The following is a 20,466-nucleotide window of genomic DNA, read 5'->3' on the forward strand; positions in this document are numbered from 1 at the left end:
ACAGAGCATGAATGGGGGAGGGTCAGAGAGAGGGAGACACAGAATCTGAAACAGGCTCCAGGCTCTGAGCTGTCAGCACAGAGCCCGACGCAGGGCTCGAACTCACGGACCGCGAGATCGTGACCTGAGCTGAAGTCGGACGCTTCACCGACTGAGCCACCCAGGCGCCCCAATAGGGTGCTTTTTTAAATGTACACAAGAGCTCCCCCCACCGCCCCACCCCATGTACCCAGCACCTAGCTTCAATAATTTAAAAAAAGGGGGGGGGGGATTGGTGCCTAGGTGGCTCAGCCAGTTAAGCTTCTGACTTTGGCTCAGGTCATGATCTCACCACAGTTTGTGAGTTCGAACCCCGAGCTGGGCTCTGTGCTGACAGCTTGGAGCCTGCTTCAGATTCTGCGTCTCCATCTCTCTCTCTCTCTCTCTCTCTCTCTCTCTCTCTGCCCCTCCCCCACTCATGCTCTGTCACTCTCTCCTTCAAAAATATTAAAAAAATTGGCAAAAATACAGATAATTTATTCCTCTTCCCCTCCCCACACACCTCTCTAAAGTTTGGGGTTTTGTGAGGTTGGGTTTTGTTTGTTGTTTTTATTTTTTGTTTTGTTGTTGTTCTGTATGCATCTGCTTTTTAAACAGTTTAGCACTGATCAGGAATGCTGTGCACATGGTTGAGGCTTGCTTACTGGAAGACATCACTTGTGGGTGATTCACTAGGGCAGCAAGTCCTTTCCTTAAATGAACCCTAATGTCCGTACACTGAGGTCTTTTTTCCAGAGTCACCCAGCTTATTCAGAAAATAAAGTCCAGCCTTCTGCCTGGGCAGCCAGTCTCTAAGCACAAAGGAGTACACCAGGAAAGGGATGGACAGTTCCTTTTATTAACGTTCGGCCTACACCCTCTCACCATAGCTTTGCACCACACCTCGTGCCTCCTGCTCCCAAGACTCTCTGAAGTGGGCAGGGGAGACTCCTCTCTTCCCCCTGAGCAAACATGCATTTTTGGCCTCGGCTTGCCCCACACTGAAAGACACGAAGGGCCACTACCACCTCCATCAGCTGAGGAACAAGAAATACAGGCCTCACCGTCCGTTACCGAGATAACCACAAGAGGAATGAAGATAAGTAAAACACATTATGAACAAGAAGGAAAGAGGAGGAAGTAGACCAAACCCTTATCTCCTGTGCTGCCTCAAGTTCTGGTCCACGTGCATGTATTTCTGATAGGCTTCTGTTAAAGAAAAAACTACCAGAGAAAGGGGAAAGCCTTCAATGTTTTCCCACTCTACTCACAATAAAGACCTAAATCATCCTTTGGCCAGCTGGCAGGTCTGTTCCAAGCAGCAAGTACTAAAACTTTTCTGACAACTCTGAACACGTGTTCAAGGAGTACAATCTCTAGCAGACCAATTCAAAGACACTGCAGCTGGAACATTTAAAAAAGATGATGATTAAGCTGAGAAACTAGATAGAAAAACAAGAGGATGTACGTTTAAGGACACCAGACTCCTGACTGACAGTCAGCTGGCGGGATGGCTGATTGGTTTCCCAGAACAAGTTTAAAGCCTATGAAAATTCATTCGAAAATTACTTCGGTGTTTTTTTTTTTCCCCCCAGGAATGCTAATTTCTTCCAGAAGGGGGCTGTAAATTACATCATTAAAACAGGTTTTGTCACAGATTGACTTGGGGCAATTTTTCTTTTATAAGTCTCTACAAATATTATTGAGACCAGCACTGTCCAGCAGAATGTTCAATGCTGACAAGTTCTAGATCTTGGATGTTCCATACAGAAGCCAGTCACATGTGGCTACTGAGCATTTGAAATGTGGCTAATGTGAGCAAACAATTGAAGCCTCAGTTTTAATTCTTTTTTTTTTTTAATTTTTTTTTTTTAACATTTATTTTTGAGACAGGGAGAGACAGAGGATGAACAGGGGAGGGTCAGAGAGGGAGACACAGAATCCAAAACAGGCTCCAGGCTCTGAGCTGTCAGCACAGAGCCCGATGCGGGGCTCGAACTCATGGACCGCGAGATCATGACCTGAGCCGAAGTCAGCCGCTTAACCGACTGAGCCACCCCGGTGCCCCACTTTTTTTTTTTTAATTTTTTTTTTTTTTAACATTTTATTTAATTCTATTTTAAGTAGCCACATGTGAGGCGCCTGGGTGGCTCAGTCGTTTAAGTGTCCGACTCTTGATTTTGGCTCAGGTCATGATCTCACGGTTTCGTGGGCTTGAGCCCTACGTCAGACTCTGTGCACTGACCGTGAGGAGCCTGCTTGGGTTTCTCCCTCTCTCCCTCTCTCTCTGCCCCTCTCCTGCTTGTGCTTTAAGATTAAAAAAAAAAAAAAAAAAAAGTGAAAAATTTTCTAATAGCCACATGTGGCTAAGGGTTCCTGCACTGGACAGGTGCAGTTCTAGACTACCATGGGTCCTACGCTTACACCAAGCTCTCCTTCCTTCTCTCTGCATTCCAGCCACAGTAGCCTGCTGTCATTTCCTGAAACACATGCTTGCTCCTGCCAAAGCCTTTGCACCTGTGGTCTCTTCTTCCTAGAATGTTCTACTCAACCCCAGGAAGAAGTTGGAGAATAAGGGTAACTACTACTTTTCCTTCAAGGACGTAAAATTATCTTGTCCACTGATTTGCTCACTTGATTATGGTTAATGTTTTGTCACTCCACCACTACCACCCCAAGCCACCCACCAGGCAGAATCCAAGCTCCATTAGAGCACGGAGCCTGCTCACCCTGCCCATCACTGTATTCCCACCACCTAAACACAATGCTGCCTGGCTCACAGTAAGCATTCAGCTACCATCGAACGAATGAATGCCGCCTTCTCACAATTTTAACTATCATCACTCTCAGAGACTCCCAAGATGTACTATAGCCCCAATCTTGCCACTGCGATTTACTTCCAGGTTTCCAACAAGCCCCATGGGCATTTTGGCCTAAAAACCCCACTGTCTAGTGCCTGGGTGGCTCAGTCGGTTGAGCGTCCGACTTTGGCTCAGATCAGGATCTCACGGTTCGGGAGTTTGAGCCCCGCATCGGGCTCTGTGCTGACAGCTCGGAGCCTGGAGCCTGCTTCACATTCTGTGCCTCCCTCTTTCTGCCCCTCCCCTGCTGGTGCCCCCCTCTCCCCAAAGTAAATAAACATTAAAAAAAAAAAAAAACCCACTGTCTACACATTAAGTATTATTATTTCCACCTTGTTGCCAGATAAACCTTCAGAAAGCTTGACTTTATCCGTGTCCTACAATTCTCAACAAAGAAACCTTCAAAGAAATCCAAGAAAAACCCCAAAATTTGAGCTAAGAGTGAACACACTGTGCCTACTCCACCTTTCTCGGGCCCTTTTTAAACCAATACGAAAAGAAACCAAATCGAAATTTCTCTGCAAAGACACAAGGAGACAGAAAGGGAACCTTACCCCGAGTTCAAAAATGTCCATGAAGACAGAATGCCCCTTGGGTGTTTTCTCATTCAGACTGGCAGGAGACCAGATCCAGTAGAAGTAAGTACCATCCGAAGAAAGGTGCACAGTGCTCATGGTGCTGCCAACCGGGAGGTGATTGGCTGGCATTGGCACCACCTGGCACACCTGGACATGGAAAAGGAAAACTTCATTAACGGGACACAGAACTTCCTATTAATTCCGTCAGTCCATCACTAACGCCGTTATGTCCAGAATCAGAACTCGAGCTTCTCGGTCCAAATTAAACTGACAGCGGGGCACCTGGGTGGTTCAGTTGGTTAAGCGGCCAACTCTTGGGTTTCGGCTCAGGTCACGGTCTCACGGTCGTGACTCTGAGCCCCACACCGGGCTGTGTGTGCTCAGAGCCTGCTCCGGACCCTCCGTCTCTCTCTACCCCTCTCCCACTCACACTTGCTCTCTTTTTCAAAAAAAAAAAAACATTAAAAAGAAATTAAACTGATACCTCTAACATATGAAAATTGCATGACAAAAATATAAAATTCATACAACGGCCCATGGGACAGATAACATTAGGCCAAAGATATTTACTAAACGCTTTGAATCTGCTAAGCACGTGTGTTTTATCTCACAATTACCAAAAACAAAGCTTTAGAGAAACCATACTGAGATTTCCTTAGTAAGTGAATTTCAGACTAAAAATTACATTAAAAGTACAGGGACTGTATCTTACTTTGATATCTCAGCAGCTAACTCAGAGTCTAACTCAAAAGTTACTCAATATGGAAGTAAAAAAAGAGGGCAGAAGGAAAAGGGGAGGCAGAGAAGAGAAGAGAAAGGACAAAGTAAAACAAATGAAGGCAGACCCTAGCCCAGCACATGAGGCTTTAGTGAAATGCATCATCAAGTCCATCATCAGGAAAGAGACAAACTCCAACTCTCTGTATTAGACACGAAGGCATGTGTTTCTAATACTGAGCATCCTTCAGTTTCAGAATAATGAATGAGCTTTGCATCATTTCACACTAAATGTGTAGTTACATACTAATTTTTACTGCCAGAGAAAAGCCCTTAAAATGAGAGAAACGGAGAACCCCCCCCCCCAAAAAAAAAAAAAAAAAAAACAACTGCTGGCTAGGTTTTTCAAAAATGCCAAGAGCAGGAGAAGTCAAAATCCAAAAATAAAAATAATCAGAGATGGTCAGATGCCTCTGGGAGCCCTAAGAGCGACTTTCTGTTATTCTGTCCCTCGAGGTGAGTCACTAGTTTCCCTAAGGTTACTTCCGACCCTTGAACTCATTTCATATGAACTTTTTTCCAGACTTGTTTTGTCTATTTCAGAAGTTAAGAAGTAATGCAGTTGCTATGACCACACGTTGGAACTTGTAGTGCCAGGCTATCTACAAAGTTGACAGCTACTGATTGGCCTCTGTACCCCCAAACTGCTCCAGTGCATGTAACCTCGTTAGTGACAACAGGATCTTCTTGGATAAGAATCAGAGTTTTCGCAAGAACACAGACGAAATGGACATTGCTTGAGATAAAAACCATGTTCTAGAATTGAACATCTGTTTAATTCCCAGGCTTATAATTCTATTTCAAATAAATACAGAACATATTCTCACATCTGTCTGCATTAACGATAAAATATGAAGTCAATTGGAGACAGCTGCCTGGCTCAGTCAGTTAAGCATCTGACTTCGGCTCAGGTCATGATCTCACGGTTCATGAGTTCGAGCTGCATTGGGCTCTCTGCCATCAGTGCAGAGCCTGCTTCAGATTCTCCGTCTCCCTCTCTCTCTCTGCTCCTGTCCCACTTGAGCGCTCGTCTCCCTCAAAATAAACTTAAAAAAAAAAAAATGAAGTCAGTTGGGCACCTATTTGTCAATGTGCTCCTTTTACTCATCCAACAATGATCAAGAAGCTACTGTGTGCTTTGGAGATGCAATGGTGAAGAAGACACAGTCCCTCTTTACCAGGAAAGGCACAGTTGAGGGACAGACAAAAGCAGAAGTAACATTCCACTTAACTCCTGGAGGGGACTTCTCCCAGGGAATTCACTCCACAGATGGCAACTGTAACTATTCCGTTCAACATCCATTGAAAGGCAGGAAGTTGTAATATAAAAAGCTCAGTCTAGTGCTAAGAACCATGGGTTCACGTTCTTATGCCACCATTAATTACTGTGTGACCCTGGACAAGCCCCATGACCTCTGAGCTACATTCCTTCCTCCAACAATAAACACTTGCCAAGGGGCGCCTGGGTGGCTCAGTGGGTTGAACATCCAACTCTGGATTTTGGCTCAGGTCATGATCTCACAGTTCATGAGGTTGAGCCCCTGTCAGGCTCTGCAATGACAGTGTGGAACCTGCTGGGGATTCATGCTCATTCTCATTCTCTCTCTCTGCCCCTCCCCCACTTGTGCATATGCACAGTCTCTCAAAATAAATTTAAAAAAGAAGAAAAAAAACCCACTTGCAGAGCACTTAAAAATGCCTAGACTCAGCTGCCTTGTCTGTAAAGTGAAACTGCCACAGTTTTAGCTCATAGGTAGGAGAAGAAGTGTATGTAAATTGCCTAGACCAGGGCTCGGCACAGAGACAGACACGGATAAATGACAGTTACTATTATCATCATCAGTCAAATGCTAGGCACTGTGCTCCATTGTAAGCACACAAAGATAGGGAAGATAGGGTCCAGATCTAAAGGGATGCATGGTAGTGGGGAAGAAACACAAAAGCAGGTGATTTCAGCATAATCCAGCAAGTGTGGTGACAGGGCGCTATGTTTGGAAGCAGTCAAGATGAGCTCTGAATCCCTAATCACATGAGGATTTTATCCAAACTCCTTTCAGAAAGGCTGTTTAGAACAAATCAAATAAGGAAATGATACCCTCCCCAAAATAGACCTGGCAAGAGAACAAGATAGCTCGTACGTGTAACATCTTTGACTCTCTAGAATTTTTTTTAATCCTAAAAGCTTGGTGATGGCCTTAGAAACTAGAGCACATTCACTTAGATCATGTGGGACAACTCCAAGACACCAGAGAAAAAACCAGAATGCCCCAATGGTGACAATTAGAAGGATGCCGCTGCGGCAGGGAACTACCTCGACTGTATGCTTCTTCCCTCTGATGAGGTCAGGAACTTCCCTTACGGTCTCCAAAACATAACAGACAAGGTCTTGGTTTTCTTTTTACCTGAAGGGTATTCTGGTCAATGACTTGGAAAAGGGAGTGAGGTTTGTTATCAAAAGATACAGGCCGGTGGAGAAGACCGCCGCTGCCGAAAGCGACCCATCCTGGTTCCAGCTCCTCGTTCCGGCAGTACACAAAACCTCTGCGGGAGGGGGGGGAAGAAAGCACACAGGCTGAGTAGCCAGGCGGTTGTTGGAAACCACACAATGCGCTACAGCAAACATCTTCCACCTGACTTTTAAAAAATGACTAAGTATGCAAAACATCTAAAGGAGAGTACGTGTATTACGTTAACTTTGCGACTGACACTACAGCAAATATTCATTTTCCATAACAAATTACAGCGGAAAAAAAGTTGGGGAAAAGATCTAATTAAATATATAGAAGCCTCTCAAACTGGTTTCTTGTGGCAGCAATTCACAGATCTGATATCCCCACTGAAAAGCAGGGCTAATCCACGGTCAAATCCAAGTACACAAACACTGAACTAGGGGCACCTGGGTGGCTAAGTCAGTTAAGCATCTGACTTCGGCTCAGGTCACGATCTCACGGTTTGTGGGCTCAAGCCCCGTATCGGGCTCTGTGCTGACAGCACAGAGCCTGGAGCCTGCTTCAGATTCTGTGTCTCCCTCTCTCTCTGCCCGTCTCTCTCAAAAATGAGTAAGTGTTAAAAAAAAAAAAAAATTTTAAAAAAAGACTGAACTAGAAAAATGTCCATTCATCAACATGGAGAAGGCACGAATATTGTAACAGTTTGGATCATAGAGGAATTTCTGGCTAGAAACAATGACCTGAGGGCTACCAAGCTGTTTAGAGTCAAAACAAAGTGAAATGCATTAACAGAACAAGAGTCTACTAATCCAAGAAAAATCAAATTACATGAAATTGTCCAGACTTATTTAGTTACTAGTCAGTCTTTGGGTGGGTTGGGGGAGGGGGGGGAACAGAAGGGGAAGATCCGCATCCCCAGGTGTCTTCCTCACAGAGATTTATGGAAGAAGGGAAATGTTCCAGCCAAATCATTCAGCAAGTTCCATGCAACTGACCTGAGAGTACCATGTAATCCAGACCCCAATTTGCTTACTCCTCTTCCAACTGAGTTAGTAGTATACAGGTAGAGACCATCCGCCGTGAGACAGCGCCCTAAGTCAGCATCTGAAATCATTTTTTCACAGGTAAATTATATACATGATTTTTCTAATGAAATTATAAACATGCTTCTAGTGAAAAAGCCTTAGGAGGTTGAGTGAAAGATAATCTCCCACTTCTAAAATAAATGCTTCAGTGTGACTTCCAGGAAAGATGGCTCAAACCCCCAAATCAAGCCTCTAGAATGTATGTGGGATCAGAAACCAACATCAGGGAAAGAGGTCAGATAGACAATAGCAGGGGAATCTGGTTCTACCTGCCAGAAGTTTTCTTCTTGTCTTTTTGAATAGCAAAAATAGAGTCAAAGTTATGCACTCCTAAATCTAATCTGAGAGGACTAAGACTCGAGGACTTTCAGTAATGATCCGGTGGTTAAAAAGCCATGAGCTCTTAAGAGCTCTGGGCACTTATTAGTTGACCTTAGGCCTTTCTGAACCTCAGTTTCTTCATCCAGAAAATGAGACTACTCTGTACCTCAAGAGTCACTGTGATGGTTAAAGGAGATAGCACAGGGGAACACCCACAGGCCCCTGGTTCAAAACCAGTGTTCCATAAATGGCAAATGCTATTATATGCTAGCATACCAATGAAACTCGTGGACCTAAAGTCTGCTTCTGTGGATTTCCCATCCAGTGACTCTGTTCCCCCTTAGCTATATCCACTGCCAGCTAAAAACCGTATTACTCCATAGAATAGTAAACAGTTTATTAATTTACCCTCAAGAATTTGTCCTAAAGAGACAGCTTATAAAACTTTCAGTATTTTCCTCACCATTTCACTATGGCTAAGTTTGTCTACTACCTGTCCTATTAAAGGAAATCCAACACCACAGCCCTCATATTTAGTAATGAATATGCTGTTATCTTAAGAATTCAGTCTACGAATCCCAGACAACTACAATTTGTACCTATTAGGTTCTTCAAAAGACCGTTGAGGTGAGTAATCGTTTTTTAAAATATTTTCTTTCTTTAAGTATTTTAACTTGGAACCTATAAAGATCCATTTATTCGTTCCTCTTTAGACAGAGGCCTAGGGCCTTCTGAGGAGTCTGACAAGGGGTGGGAGTGAAAGTGACAGAGAAGATTGGCCCCGAGTTGATACTTGTTGAAGCCAAGTGAGGAGTGCCAGGGGTTGACTAAAGCATCCTCTCAACTTCTATATCTGTTAGATGTTTCCATATTAAAAATAAGGTTACTTTTTAAATTCTAAGAAAAATATTCTCTAGGTGGAAGCAAAACTAAAAGTACAAGGGAGTAAAAACCAAGCAGACCAGTTTAACACCATCATCCCCCGTAAGAAACTACCCCAAGGTAGATACTAAAAGAAAGGGAGAAAATAAAGGGGTTTGGTTTCATTTGAAGATGTAAATTTCAGCCTATAATGTTTAAGAACTTCTTGGGTTTTACAGGCCCTTTGCTTCTCCTGTTGACTCTAGTTGCATCAGATCCATTTTACCATTGGTTCCTTTTACCAGCTCACGTGACTATTTGGAAGCAACAGTGGACACGAAAAGACACGGGCCCCAGGATGAGCGGTGCAGGGGTGGCCTGCCTCTCAGACTGCATCCCATGCCCTTAAGGCCGTCCAGGAAGTTTCCCCATCAAGGGTGAGGAATGCAAGTAATCTCAAATTTCTTAGAGATTCACTTTGAGTCTTTCCAGAAGACAACTGAAGGTCTTGGAAACAATTTCCTGGGGCGTCTTAAATTCCTATTTCCTCAGTTACATAACGTTGTTTAATGACAGAATACCAGCTACAACAACTAACAGGTTTGGGAGCAAGGTAGACTCTTGGTGAGCTGCACCTCCACAGGAGGAAGCTAGAGGCAGCCCGCCTGGGGTGCCGGGGCACGCTCACTACTTCTACCGCACAAACGGAGAGGCCACCTTCATCCAACAAGTCAGGTAAGTGAAGGTCAATTAAGAGAAGTTCTGCCATTTTCACGGAGATCCCAATAAACTGATATGGAAAACTTCTGAAAGTGTAAAAACATTTTAATCCAGCCCATTTTGTTAAAGGAGAGACTTAATCCATGCTCCTTTGAACAATCTTGTCTCCCCCCAATCCCGCCCCTTTTAGGACAGAGGGTTCGACCACACACACATAGTAAGTTACTAAAAGAAACAGCATCAGGCTTAGGCAGCAAGATCTGACCTTCTGTTCATGGACATAAAAATTTAACTTAAGGCTCCCAGGCTCAAACTCAAATACCCAGGAGTCCACTGCAGTAATTCATGGCTCCTTGGCTAAAGCGTATGGATGATCCCTTTCCCTTGCGAGAGAAAAACCTATCCATTTTCTTACCTCCCTGAACATCAGCTTTTACACTTTTACTGATAAAGCAGACAACTCACTGTATAGGATCCTAGCGCTTTTAGTTAAGAGAACAGAGTTCTACCCAAATCGTTTGCCACAATGATCCAAGGCCATTCTTTTCACATCTTAATTTCAGTCACAGGAGCAAAACCCCTACGTTACCTTTATTTTCAGAACTGGAGCCGGTGCTACTATCTGGTGCAGGCAACATGTCTTCATACCCCCACGATACTATGTGTTTGCCACCGAGCAAACAGGAGGGGGAGCCAGGCCCCCCTTCCAAAAGCAACAGCCTAAAAACGGGGAGATGGGAGAATCATGAAGACAAGGAAACTATCCATTTCAGCAAGAAAATGAAAGTCAACTCAAAGAGCAGATAACCAGTTTTGAACAAATACGTATCTGGAAAAAACAGTCATGTTTTTAAATTTAAAAATTACAAATCCATGCTTACAGAAACATAATAAAAGTACAGCTGTGTATAGGGGCGCCTGGGTGATTCAGTCAGTTGGGCAACCGACTTCAGCTCAGATCATGATCTCATCATGGTCTGTGGGTTCAAGCCGCGCGTCAGGCTCTGTGCAAACAGCTCAGAGCCTAGAGCCTGCTTCAGATTCTGGGTCTCCCTCTCTTTCTTCTCCTCCCCACCTTGTATTCTATCAAGAATAAACAAACACTGGGGCACCTGGGTGGCTCAGTTGGTTAAGTGTCCAACTGCAGCTCAGGTTATGATCTCACAACTCGTGGGTTTGAGCCCCGCGTTGGGCTCTGTGCTGACAGCTCGGAGCCTGGAGCCTGCTTCGGATTCTGCGTCTCCCTCTCTCTCTCCCCCTTCTCCACTCCCACTATCTCTCTCTCACTCTCTCAAAAATAAGCAGTAAATGTTTATTTAAAAAAAATTTTTTTAAGTACAGTTGTGTATAAAATGTATAGGTTTTATATATATGTAGGGGGGGTAGTTAGGGTAAGGATTGGGAGGCACATACACTAAAACATTAGGAATGGTTATCTTTGGGTAATGAGCTTATAAATGATTTTCAGTTTCTTCTTAACACTTTCACAGATCTTAAAATCTATAATAAAAATTCACTATAAGCGATAACATTTTTAAAAAACAAAATAGAGGGGCGCCTGGGTGGCGCAGTCGGTTAAGCGTCCGACTTCAGCCAGGTCACGATCTCGCGGTCCGTGAGTTCGAGCCCCGCATCAGGCTCTGGGCTGATGGCTCAGAGCCTGGAGCCTGTTTCCGATTCTGTGTCTCCCTCTCTCTCTGCCCCTCCCCCGTTCATGCTCTGTCTCTCTCTGTCCCAAAAATAAATAAAAACCGTTGAAAAATAAAAAAAATTAAATAAATAAATAAATAGAAACTAAAAAACAACACGCTCTAGGAACACTTTCAAAAAAGGAAAGAGGAGACAGAACTCTTAAGATGAATAGGATAATATTCTTATTTTAAAATATGAATCACTAATTAAGCAGTTTAGCTCTCTACCTGTTAAAAGAGACTATGTACAAATCTCCCTCATGGAGGAAGAAGATAAGGATCCAAAGTGACAACTTACCTATACAGTACATCGGCTACAGGCAGGGACCCCAGATCAGTCTGTTTCTGTAACAGATGGACCGTATGGACAAAAGTCTTCAATGATCCCCTAAAAATAAAAGGAAGGAAAATCGTCACAACTGCTAAGTCAAATAAGAAGGTTGATTTTATTAGCCACGTGAGAAGGTTCCAGAAGGGGTCTGTTTCCACCAATCAGAAGACGTATTGTACAAAATATACTTGATTCGTACAGATTACCACTGACTCATACAAAAAGTTTTATGAGGGGCGCCTGGGTGGCTCTGTCGGTTGAGCGTCCGACTTCGGCTCAGGTCATGATCTCGCGGTCCGTGAGTTCGAGCCCCGCGTCGGGCTCTGTGCTGACCGCTCAGAGCCTGGAGCCTGTTTCAGATTCTGTGTCTCCCTCTCTCTGACCCTTCCCTGTTCATGCTCTGTCTCTGTCTCAAAAATAAACAAACAAAAAAAATTAAAAAAAAAAAAGTTTTATGAGTAGCACCAATTATGCCAATTAGGATGTTCTCCTTGCATCTGTAAACAAGTTCCCCCCAACACAAAAGTTCAAAACAGAAGGCTCAAACACAAAGAACATGTGGCGATTATGCTTGGACACCATTTCATCAAGTCCTTCTCTAGCCTAGGAGAGAGATTTTACAGAAGGCAGTTATATTTAATAAATAATCTAACAGTATTTCCAAGCTTAGTTTTTATTTTTTAAATTCATTTATTCTGAGAGAGAGAGAGAGAGAGAGAGAGAGAGAGAGAAAGAAACAGGAGCTAGGGAGAGGCAGAGAGAGGGAGAGAGAGAGGATCCCAAGCAGGCTCCACACTGTTAGCCCAAAGCAGGGTTCAATCTCATGAGCCAGGAGACCACGACCAGAGCAGAAACCAAGAGTCAAGCGCTTAACCAACCAAGCCACACAGACACCTCCAAGCTTAGTTTTTAAATATCTTTAAGTTTATCCATTTTACATAACTCTCCCCAAACCCCATCACATTAAATATGACTGAAGAGGAATACATTCCAATAATTTTTAATTTTTTTATTAAGTAAACTCTGCCTCCAACATGGGGCTCAAACTCATGACCCTGACATCAAGAGTCACAGGCTCTACCAACTGAGCCAGCCAGGCCTCAAACAATTAAGATTTTGTGCTCAGAGGTGTTCCTTCTGCTTCCCTTGCTGTGAAGTATGTGATTGTAATACTCACAGAGCTCACCACTACCCAATTTCCTTTTGGTTCCCAAGACTCAAGACTCTGGGAAATCTAGAATATGGTCAGCAGGATCTAAAAGAAGGTGCTTTTAAGATGCATGGGACTTACCTGGCCAGATCCTAAGTATAAATCACCACAGGACATTTCCTGAACGAAATGATCACCTGTATCAGATAGGCTGACTTCGGATCGCTGCCTTATTCTCTTAGCCAAGGCTTTAATTGCTGGGTAGCCTATACCTCAACCCTAAAAGAAACAGAATACCGGACACTGGACCGAGTAGGCTTAAAATCCTCCTCTTAAGCATCCCTTTCACTACCTCTGGTGTTCAAAGAATCAAAACCAAAGAGCAATACAATATAAAGAGGGAAGGCAGCAGACAGGGTCTAAATGCTCAAGCTGGGAGTCCGGCCACTCACCAGTTGCCCCATCTCAAACCTGTCACTTAATTCCTATGGACTTTTGCTTCTTCATTTCTCCAACAGGGAGACGTCCCTGGGGTGCGACAAGGTTGAAATAAAGGGGCAAAAGCACACTGGAACATTTAAGGCCATGAAACCAACTGTAAGGTATAGTTACCTGCCACACAGTCACTGGTTCCCTGGTTCCTAAGCTCCTCCAGGATCTGAGCCTTGCCAAGCTCCTCTCCTGTCCCTTTTCTCTCCCACTGCCTTCCAGCTGGTTACCTTGCTGTCCCCTCGACTACACCAAGCACAGAAAGAGCACCCGAGTTGTGCCACCTGTTGCTTTTCTTGACCACGACACTCGGTCACTGGCTGGCTCTTTGTCATCTTCCCGGCCTCTGCTCCACTTCAGTAAGGCCTTCCCTGGGCTCTAACGAATGCTGTCCCACCTCCACTTAGTCATTCTGTAGCAAAATATCCTGCTGGGTCTTCCTACAAATGAGCAGCCCTCTCTGAAGTGATCTTATGCATGGCAATTTTGCAATTTTAGGCACCAATGATCTTGCTCACTGCTGGATCCCCACTGCCGAGAAGGGCACCTTGCACACGGAAAGCGAGCAATAATTATTTACAAGGTGAATCGCCCGGAGTCCATTCAACTGCAAGGTGTGAAACCATGAATCACTATGTTCCTAAAACTTATCAAGGTTCCTGGCAAAGGTGTTCAATAAATGTTAGTTGGCTGAATGAATAAACATCTTCAAAATATTGTTTTGAAAATGTTTGGTCTTTGAAAGCATCAATCTCAGAAGTTCAATTAGATCCCTAATAACTTCATTAAAGTAGACAACCCAACTGAAAAGCTTAGGACTTCTGAGGTAAATACAGTCCAGGACGGAGGGCAATATTGGCAAGACAATGTAGGAACAATCTTTAAAAACAACACAAGGGTGCCTAGGTGCCTTGGTCATGAAGCATCTGACTTTGGCTCAGGTCATGATCACACAGTTTGTGAGTTTGAACCCCGCTTTGGGTAAAACACGAACCCCCAGTGAGCCCCACTTCTGTCTCTTATGGGATTCTCTCTGCACCTCACTCACTTGTGCCCTCTCTCAAAAAAAAAAAAAAAAACAAAAAAAAAACAAAAAAAAAAACACCAAGAGGAAACTAAAAACACTCATTTCAACATTTCTGAGTGGAATTTGGAAACTCAAGCACATGAAGCAATTCCAATAACTAGCAGATTGAATGTGGGCACAAAAAGTAAAGTTTATGATCCTATGTTCAATAACTACAAAAAAATGTTTAAAATTCAAGAGCTGATGATTATTCCTAACATTCTAAATCTGCCTTAAGACAGTTCTACCTAAAAGCATATTTTCTCTAAATGAGATTTTTGTATTAATAATAAATTTAGGGCTTATAAAATACAGATCAATCCAATATAAAGCCTTTCCAGGGGAACTTCTTTTTGGTACCACCCAGTAATGTCTCCAGAATTAAGCTCATGTCAGGATTTCCACAATCTACAGTCTTCAGGGATCTGAAACTAGGCTAAGACAGTTTGCTCAGGGCAAAGAAACTGACAAATACGGGTGCCATCTTGCCTTAAAAAATAGCTTGATAGTCAACCATCTGAAGGTCAACTCTGAAACCATAAAAACAGGGAAAGAAGTCTTATAGCTAAGAACTTCACAATCCTCCAAGAGGAATTTTCCCACATACACTTTGCTTTAAAAAAGGAAAAGAAAAGAAAAAACAAAGGGGAGGGGGGTGTTCCTGGGTGACTCACTTAAGCGTTTGACTTCATGAAGCTCAGGTCATGATCTTACAGCTTGTGAATTCGAATCCCACATCGGGCTCCATGCTGACAGCTCAGAGCCTGCAGCCTGCTTCAGATTTTGTGTCTCCCTCTCTGCCCCTCTCCTGCTTGTGCTCGCTCTCAAAAATAGACATTAGAAAAAAAGAAGATAAAGAGAAAAAAGAACTCAAAGAAAATTCTGAAGAAGAGGGACAGATTAGTGTGACATTAACCAGTGACACTAATCTGTCAGACCGTGGTCCCTAACAGGTCTCTAGACAACTAGCTTAGAAGTAAGGGCAGTGGACCTTTTTCTCACAAATATGTGCCAAAGAACATACGGTTATCGGGCAGGACAACGTGGAAATCCTCTCCTGGAAAAGTCACTCCGAGCACATTTCCTATTGATACGAAATCAGGAACATCAGCTTACACACAAAGGATGGCACGCTATTAAATCGGACATATACAGAGAAATCTTTCCATTAAACTAACGGAAGCATCAGGGTCCAGAAACAGAACTTGTGACCAAATCTGTGGGACTGAGTCCAGATAATAACCCACTCACTTGCCGACACGCTCCTTAGAGACACCCGTGGAAAAAAAAACTAAAAGCACTACAAGTTTTCTGACCGTCCTCCCAGGAGAGATACAGATAGGCCACCCCCACTAACTACTGCTCCGAAAACGCTCATCATCCAAGGGGCGAGTAGATAACCGCAAGGGTTGGCTCTCCGTTTTAAGCGGTTTCAGCTTTATCACGGGAGAGCAGACAGCAAAAACTGGAGCTTTAGCCTCCAGCTGGGGGTTCCTGGTGCCAAGTTTCGGTGAAGGCATCTTCTGCGCGGTCAAGGCTGGGGAATCCAATGCTGCCAACCAAGAAGGCCTCCTGGACGCGACGGCTTCATCAAACGGGCCTGCCCTCTTACTCACGCCCCACCCCCGGCAGCACGTCAGCAGGCGGTACGTCTGACTGCCCTTACCTGGCACATGCTAACGCCACCAGAGCGGCAGCAGCATTTTCCTTTTGCTTATGTGGGACGTGTCGGCCCGTGTCGGGAGCGTCCTCCAGCCAGGAGCACAGCAGAGTTTCGATGCCATTGAGACAGTCGGCGGGCTCCTTGGTCAGGCTCAAAGGCTGGCAGTCGCGAAGGCAGTTCAATAGCACCTCGGCAGTTATGTTACAGAGGGAGGGGTCCGTTCTGCTCTGGGACTGAATGAGGGGGAAGACCAGCAGGAGCCCCATCCGAGACGTGAAGGGCGCCTGCTCGGGTTGCTGCAGCAAGCCCTGGCGTTTGAGCAGGGCCAGGGTCTCTTCGTCACCCGAACTCTCTCTCTCGTGCTGTTCCTCCAAGGCCAGCTGGCGCTGGGCATTCCACAGTCCTCGCAAGGCGTTCAGGCGGTATTCCAGCAGGCGGGCGTAGGCGTTGCTCTGATTGCCACACACAGAGCGCAAACGTTCGGCTAATTCCGTCGGGTTCTTGGTCTCAAATGTTAAAATCTAAGGGAGGAAACAAACAAACAAAGAAGTTCGTGTGCATGGTTTTCACCACCGCTTTCACCTGCGGAAGCAAGTCTAGCCAATGGTGTCTAAAAACAGTCCACGTAAATCATCGTAACTGCGGCCAAATGTGAAAATATGTGCCATAAAGCCAGGTAGTTGCTGATGGAGATTTTTCTCCTTGTGGCGTTTCTGCTAGTGCTTCAATTAAAAGTAATATCAGACCTAACTCAAAGAGCCCAAATCATAAAAATAGTGAAGTGTGGAATTCAGAAATTACTTTGCTCTAGAAAATGGAGGTACAAATCTTAATTAAATGCTCGAGTTATCATGTAAGTCTGACTCCGCTTACCAGGTGGATTATACGTGAAAAGAACGAAGTTTTATCTTCAAAATCGAATATACCTAGTCAATAATTGATAGTTTATGGTTCTTTGATTTTGAAGAACACTCCATTTTTACTACTGTTAATCCATTATTTCAATCGGTGACATGGTATAGATTTATTCAGATTTATACGGACAGAGGAATCACTACTAGTTTCTTGCCAAAACCTACAATTACCAGGAGAGTTTCTCTAGATCTTCAGCAACTAGGGAAATAAAACCACTAAATCCTCAATCAACGAAGGAACCAGCTATCAAGATAGAGAATTATGGGGGGGGGGGGTGCTCAGTCAGTTAAGCGTCAGACTTAGGCTCAGGTCATGATCTCAGTTTGTGAGTTAGAGCCCCGCGTCAGGCTCTGTGCTGACAGCTCAGAGCCTGGAGCCTGCTTCGGATTGTGTCTCCCTCCCTCTGCCCCTCCCCTTGCTCACACTCTGTCTGTGTGTCTCTCTCTCTCTCTCGAAAGTAAATACACATGAAAAATTTTTTTTAAAAGAATAGAATTAGGGCCTGCTGGGTGGTTCATTTGGTTGAGCAACCAACTCCATTTCAGCTCAGGTCAAGAACTTATGATATCCGAGCACTGATGGTGCTAAGACTGCTTGGGATTCTCACTCTCGCTTTCTCCCCCACCCTTGCCCCTCTCAGGCTTGCACGCACACATGTGCTCACTTTCAAATAAACTTTTAAAAATAAATGAATTAAACTTCGTGATGCCAAAAGTTTGCGCATATAAATTCAACTAGGTTAAAATGAACAAACTACTGTGGGAATGCAAGCTGGTGCAGCCACTCTGGAAAAAAGTATGGAGGTTCCTCAAAAAAATAAAAATAGAACTACCCTATGACACAGTAATTGCACTACTAGGCATTTATCCATGGGATACAGGTGTGCTGTTTCGAAGGGACACATGCACCCCCATGTTTATAGCAGCACTATCAACAATAGCCAACGTATGGAAAGAGCCCAAATGTCCATCAATGGATGAGTGGATCAAGAAGATGTAGTATACATATTACACACACACACACACACACACACACACACACACACACACACACGGAATATTACTCAGCAATCAAAAAGAATGAAATCTTGCCATTTGCAACTATGTGGATGGAACTGGAAGGTATTATGCTAAGTGAAATTAGTCAGAGAAAGACAAAAGTCAGGACTTCACTCAAATGAGGACTTTAAGAGACAAAACAGATGAACATAAGGGAAGGGAAACAAAAATCATATAAAAACAGGAAGGGGGACAAAACAGAAGAGACTCAAATATGGAGAACAAACTGAGGGTTACTGGAGGGATTGTGAGAGGGGGGATGGGCTAAGGGTAAGAAATGAGTAAGGGGCATTAAGGAACCTACTCCTGAAATCATTGTTGCACTATATGCTAACTGATTTGGAAGTAAATTAAAAATAAAATAAAATTTTAAAAAGTTTTGGAAAGACAAAAACTAAAAAAATGAACAAACTACTGTAAGCAACAACGGAGGACACTCTAGGAGCAAACACATTAAAACAATATCAGGGGCCAGAGGAATCTGTTTCTCAGTAGACCAAAAAAGGGTGGGAAGAGGTTTGAAATAAAAGCAAAACAAAAAAAAAAAATTTGTCATTGGCACATTTTTTTTTTTAATTTTTTTTCAACGTTTTTATTTATTTTTGGGACAGAGAGAGACAGAGCATGAACGGGGGAGGGGCAGAGAGAGAGGGAGACACAGACTCAGAAACAGGCTCCAGGCTCCGAGCCATCAGCCCAGAGCCTGACGCGGGCCTCGAACTCACGGACCGTGAGATCGTGACCTGGCTGAAGTCGGACGCTCAACCGACTGCGCCACCCAGGCGCCCCGGCACTGACATTTTAAAACGTTATATAGTTCACTTTATTTCTCTCAGAAACCTGCAAAATAATTTTACTACCTCAAATTTTGCCCTTCAAAATAACCCAATAAAATAACAAGAACTTCCAGAACACTGTAAACCCTGTATCTGCCTTGCTTAGCCATACACGCAAGTCACTGAAGTGAAAAAATGTTCAGTTTAAAAAGACACATTCCAGGGCGCCTGACTGGCTCAGTCAATAGAGCATGTGATTTGATCTCAGGGTTGTGGGTTCAAGCCCCACGTTGGGTGTGGAGCCTACTTATAAATAAAAACCAAATTCCAATTCCCAAAACATATTTCGTGTATCTGAAAACAGTTCATAGTTTAAAAAAAACAAAAAAAGTAAGCAATTTGAACTTCAGTGCCAGCCAATTTCAACCAACAGGAGCACCTGGGTAGCTCAGTTGGCAAAGCATCCCACTCTTGGTTTTGGCTCAGGTCATGATTTCACAATGTGTGAGTTCTAACCCCACATTGGGCTCTGTGCTGACAGTGCAGAGCCTGCTTGGGAGTCTGTCTCTCCGCACCACCAACCCCCCCCCCGCCCTGCTTTGCTCGCTTGCTCACACTCTCAAACTTAAAAAAATATATTAAAAAAAATAGTTTCATGGCACAAAAGCAGACACTCAGATCAACGGAACAGCACAGAGAACCCAGAAATGGACCCACAAACATATGGTCAACCCATCTTTGACAAAACGGGAAAGAATATCCAAAGGAATAAAGACCATCTCTTCAGCAAATGGATCTGGGAAAGCTGGAGAGGAACATGCAGAAAAATGAACCTGGACCACTTTCTTACACCATACGCAAAAATAAACTGAAAATGGATGAAAGACCTCAATGTAAAACAGAAAGCCATCAAAATCCTCGAGGAGAAAGCAGGCAAAAACCTCTTTGACCTCGGCCGCAGCAACTTCTTACTCAATATGTGTCTGGAAGCAAGGGAAACAAAAGCAAATGAACTCATCAAAATAAAAAGCTTCTGCACAGGAAAGTAAACAATCAGCAACCCATGGAATGGGAGAACATATCTGCAAACAACAGGTCAGATACAGGTTTAGTATCCAAAACTTATAAAGAACTTACCAAACTCAACACCCAAAAAACAAATAATCAATCCAGTGAAGAAATGGGCAAAAAACATGAATAGACACTTCTCCACAGAAGACATCCAGATGGCCAACTGACACATGAAAAAATGCTCCACATCACTCATCATCCGGGAAATACAAATCAAAACCACAATGAGATACCACCTCACACCTGTCAGAATGGCTAACATTAACAACTCAGGCAACAACAGATGTCGGTGAGAATGCAGAGAAAAAGGATCTCTTTTGCACTGCTGGTGGGAATGCAAACTGGTGCAGCCACTCTGGAAAACAGTATGGAGGTTCCTCAAAAAAAAATTAAAAATAGAACTACCCTATGACCCAGCAATTGCACTACTAGGTATTTATCCAAGGGATACAGTCGTGCTGTTTTGAAGGGACACATGCATCCCAATGTTTATAGCAGCACTATCAACAATAGCCAAAGTATGGAAAGAGCCCAAATGTCCACTGATGGATGATTGGATAAAGAAGATGTGGTGTGTGTGTGTGT

At 43.8% G+C, this 20,466-nt stretch overlaps 1 protein-coding gene across 5 annotated transcripts in view; it reads right to left on the reverse strand.

Moving 5' to 3' along the window:
- Positions 1-20,466, reverse strand: part of HECTD4 (HECT domain E3 ubiquitin protein ligase 4) — a 193,138-nt gene that overhangs the window by 116,867 nt on the left and 55,805 nt on the right. For all 5 annotated transcript variants that reach the window (XM_043557648.1, XM_043557646.1, XM_043557647.1 and 2 more), the window contains exons 2-7: positions 16,065-16,582; positions 11,661-11,750; positions 10,261-10,391; positions 7,680-7,788; positions 6,637-6,775; positions 3,434-3,604 (exon numbers count right to left, since the gene is read on the reverse strand). In XM_043557648.1, the coding sequence (XP_043413583.1) occupies positions 3,434-3,604; positions 6,637-6,775; positions 7,680-7,788; positions 10,261-10,391; positions 11,661-11,750; positions 16,065-16,582 (1,158 nt within the window). The remainder of the gene's footprint in view (positions 1-3,433; positions 3,605-6,636; positions 6,776-7,679; positions 7,789-10,260; positions 10,392-11,660; positions 11,751-16,064; positions 16,583-20,466) is intronic.

This window comes from Prionailurus bengalensis, chromosome D3 (genome assembly GCF_016509475.1).
Source record: "Prionailurus bengalensis isolate Pbe53 chromosome D3, Fcat_Pben_1.1_paternal_pri, whole genome shotgun sequence".
NCBI classification, from domain to species: Eukaryota; Metazoa; Chordata; class Mammalia; order Carnivora; family Felidae; genus Prionailurus; species Prionailurus bengalensis.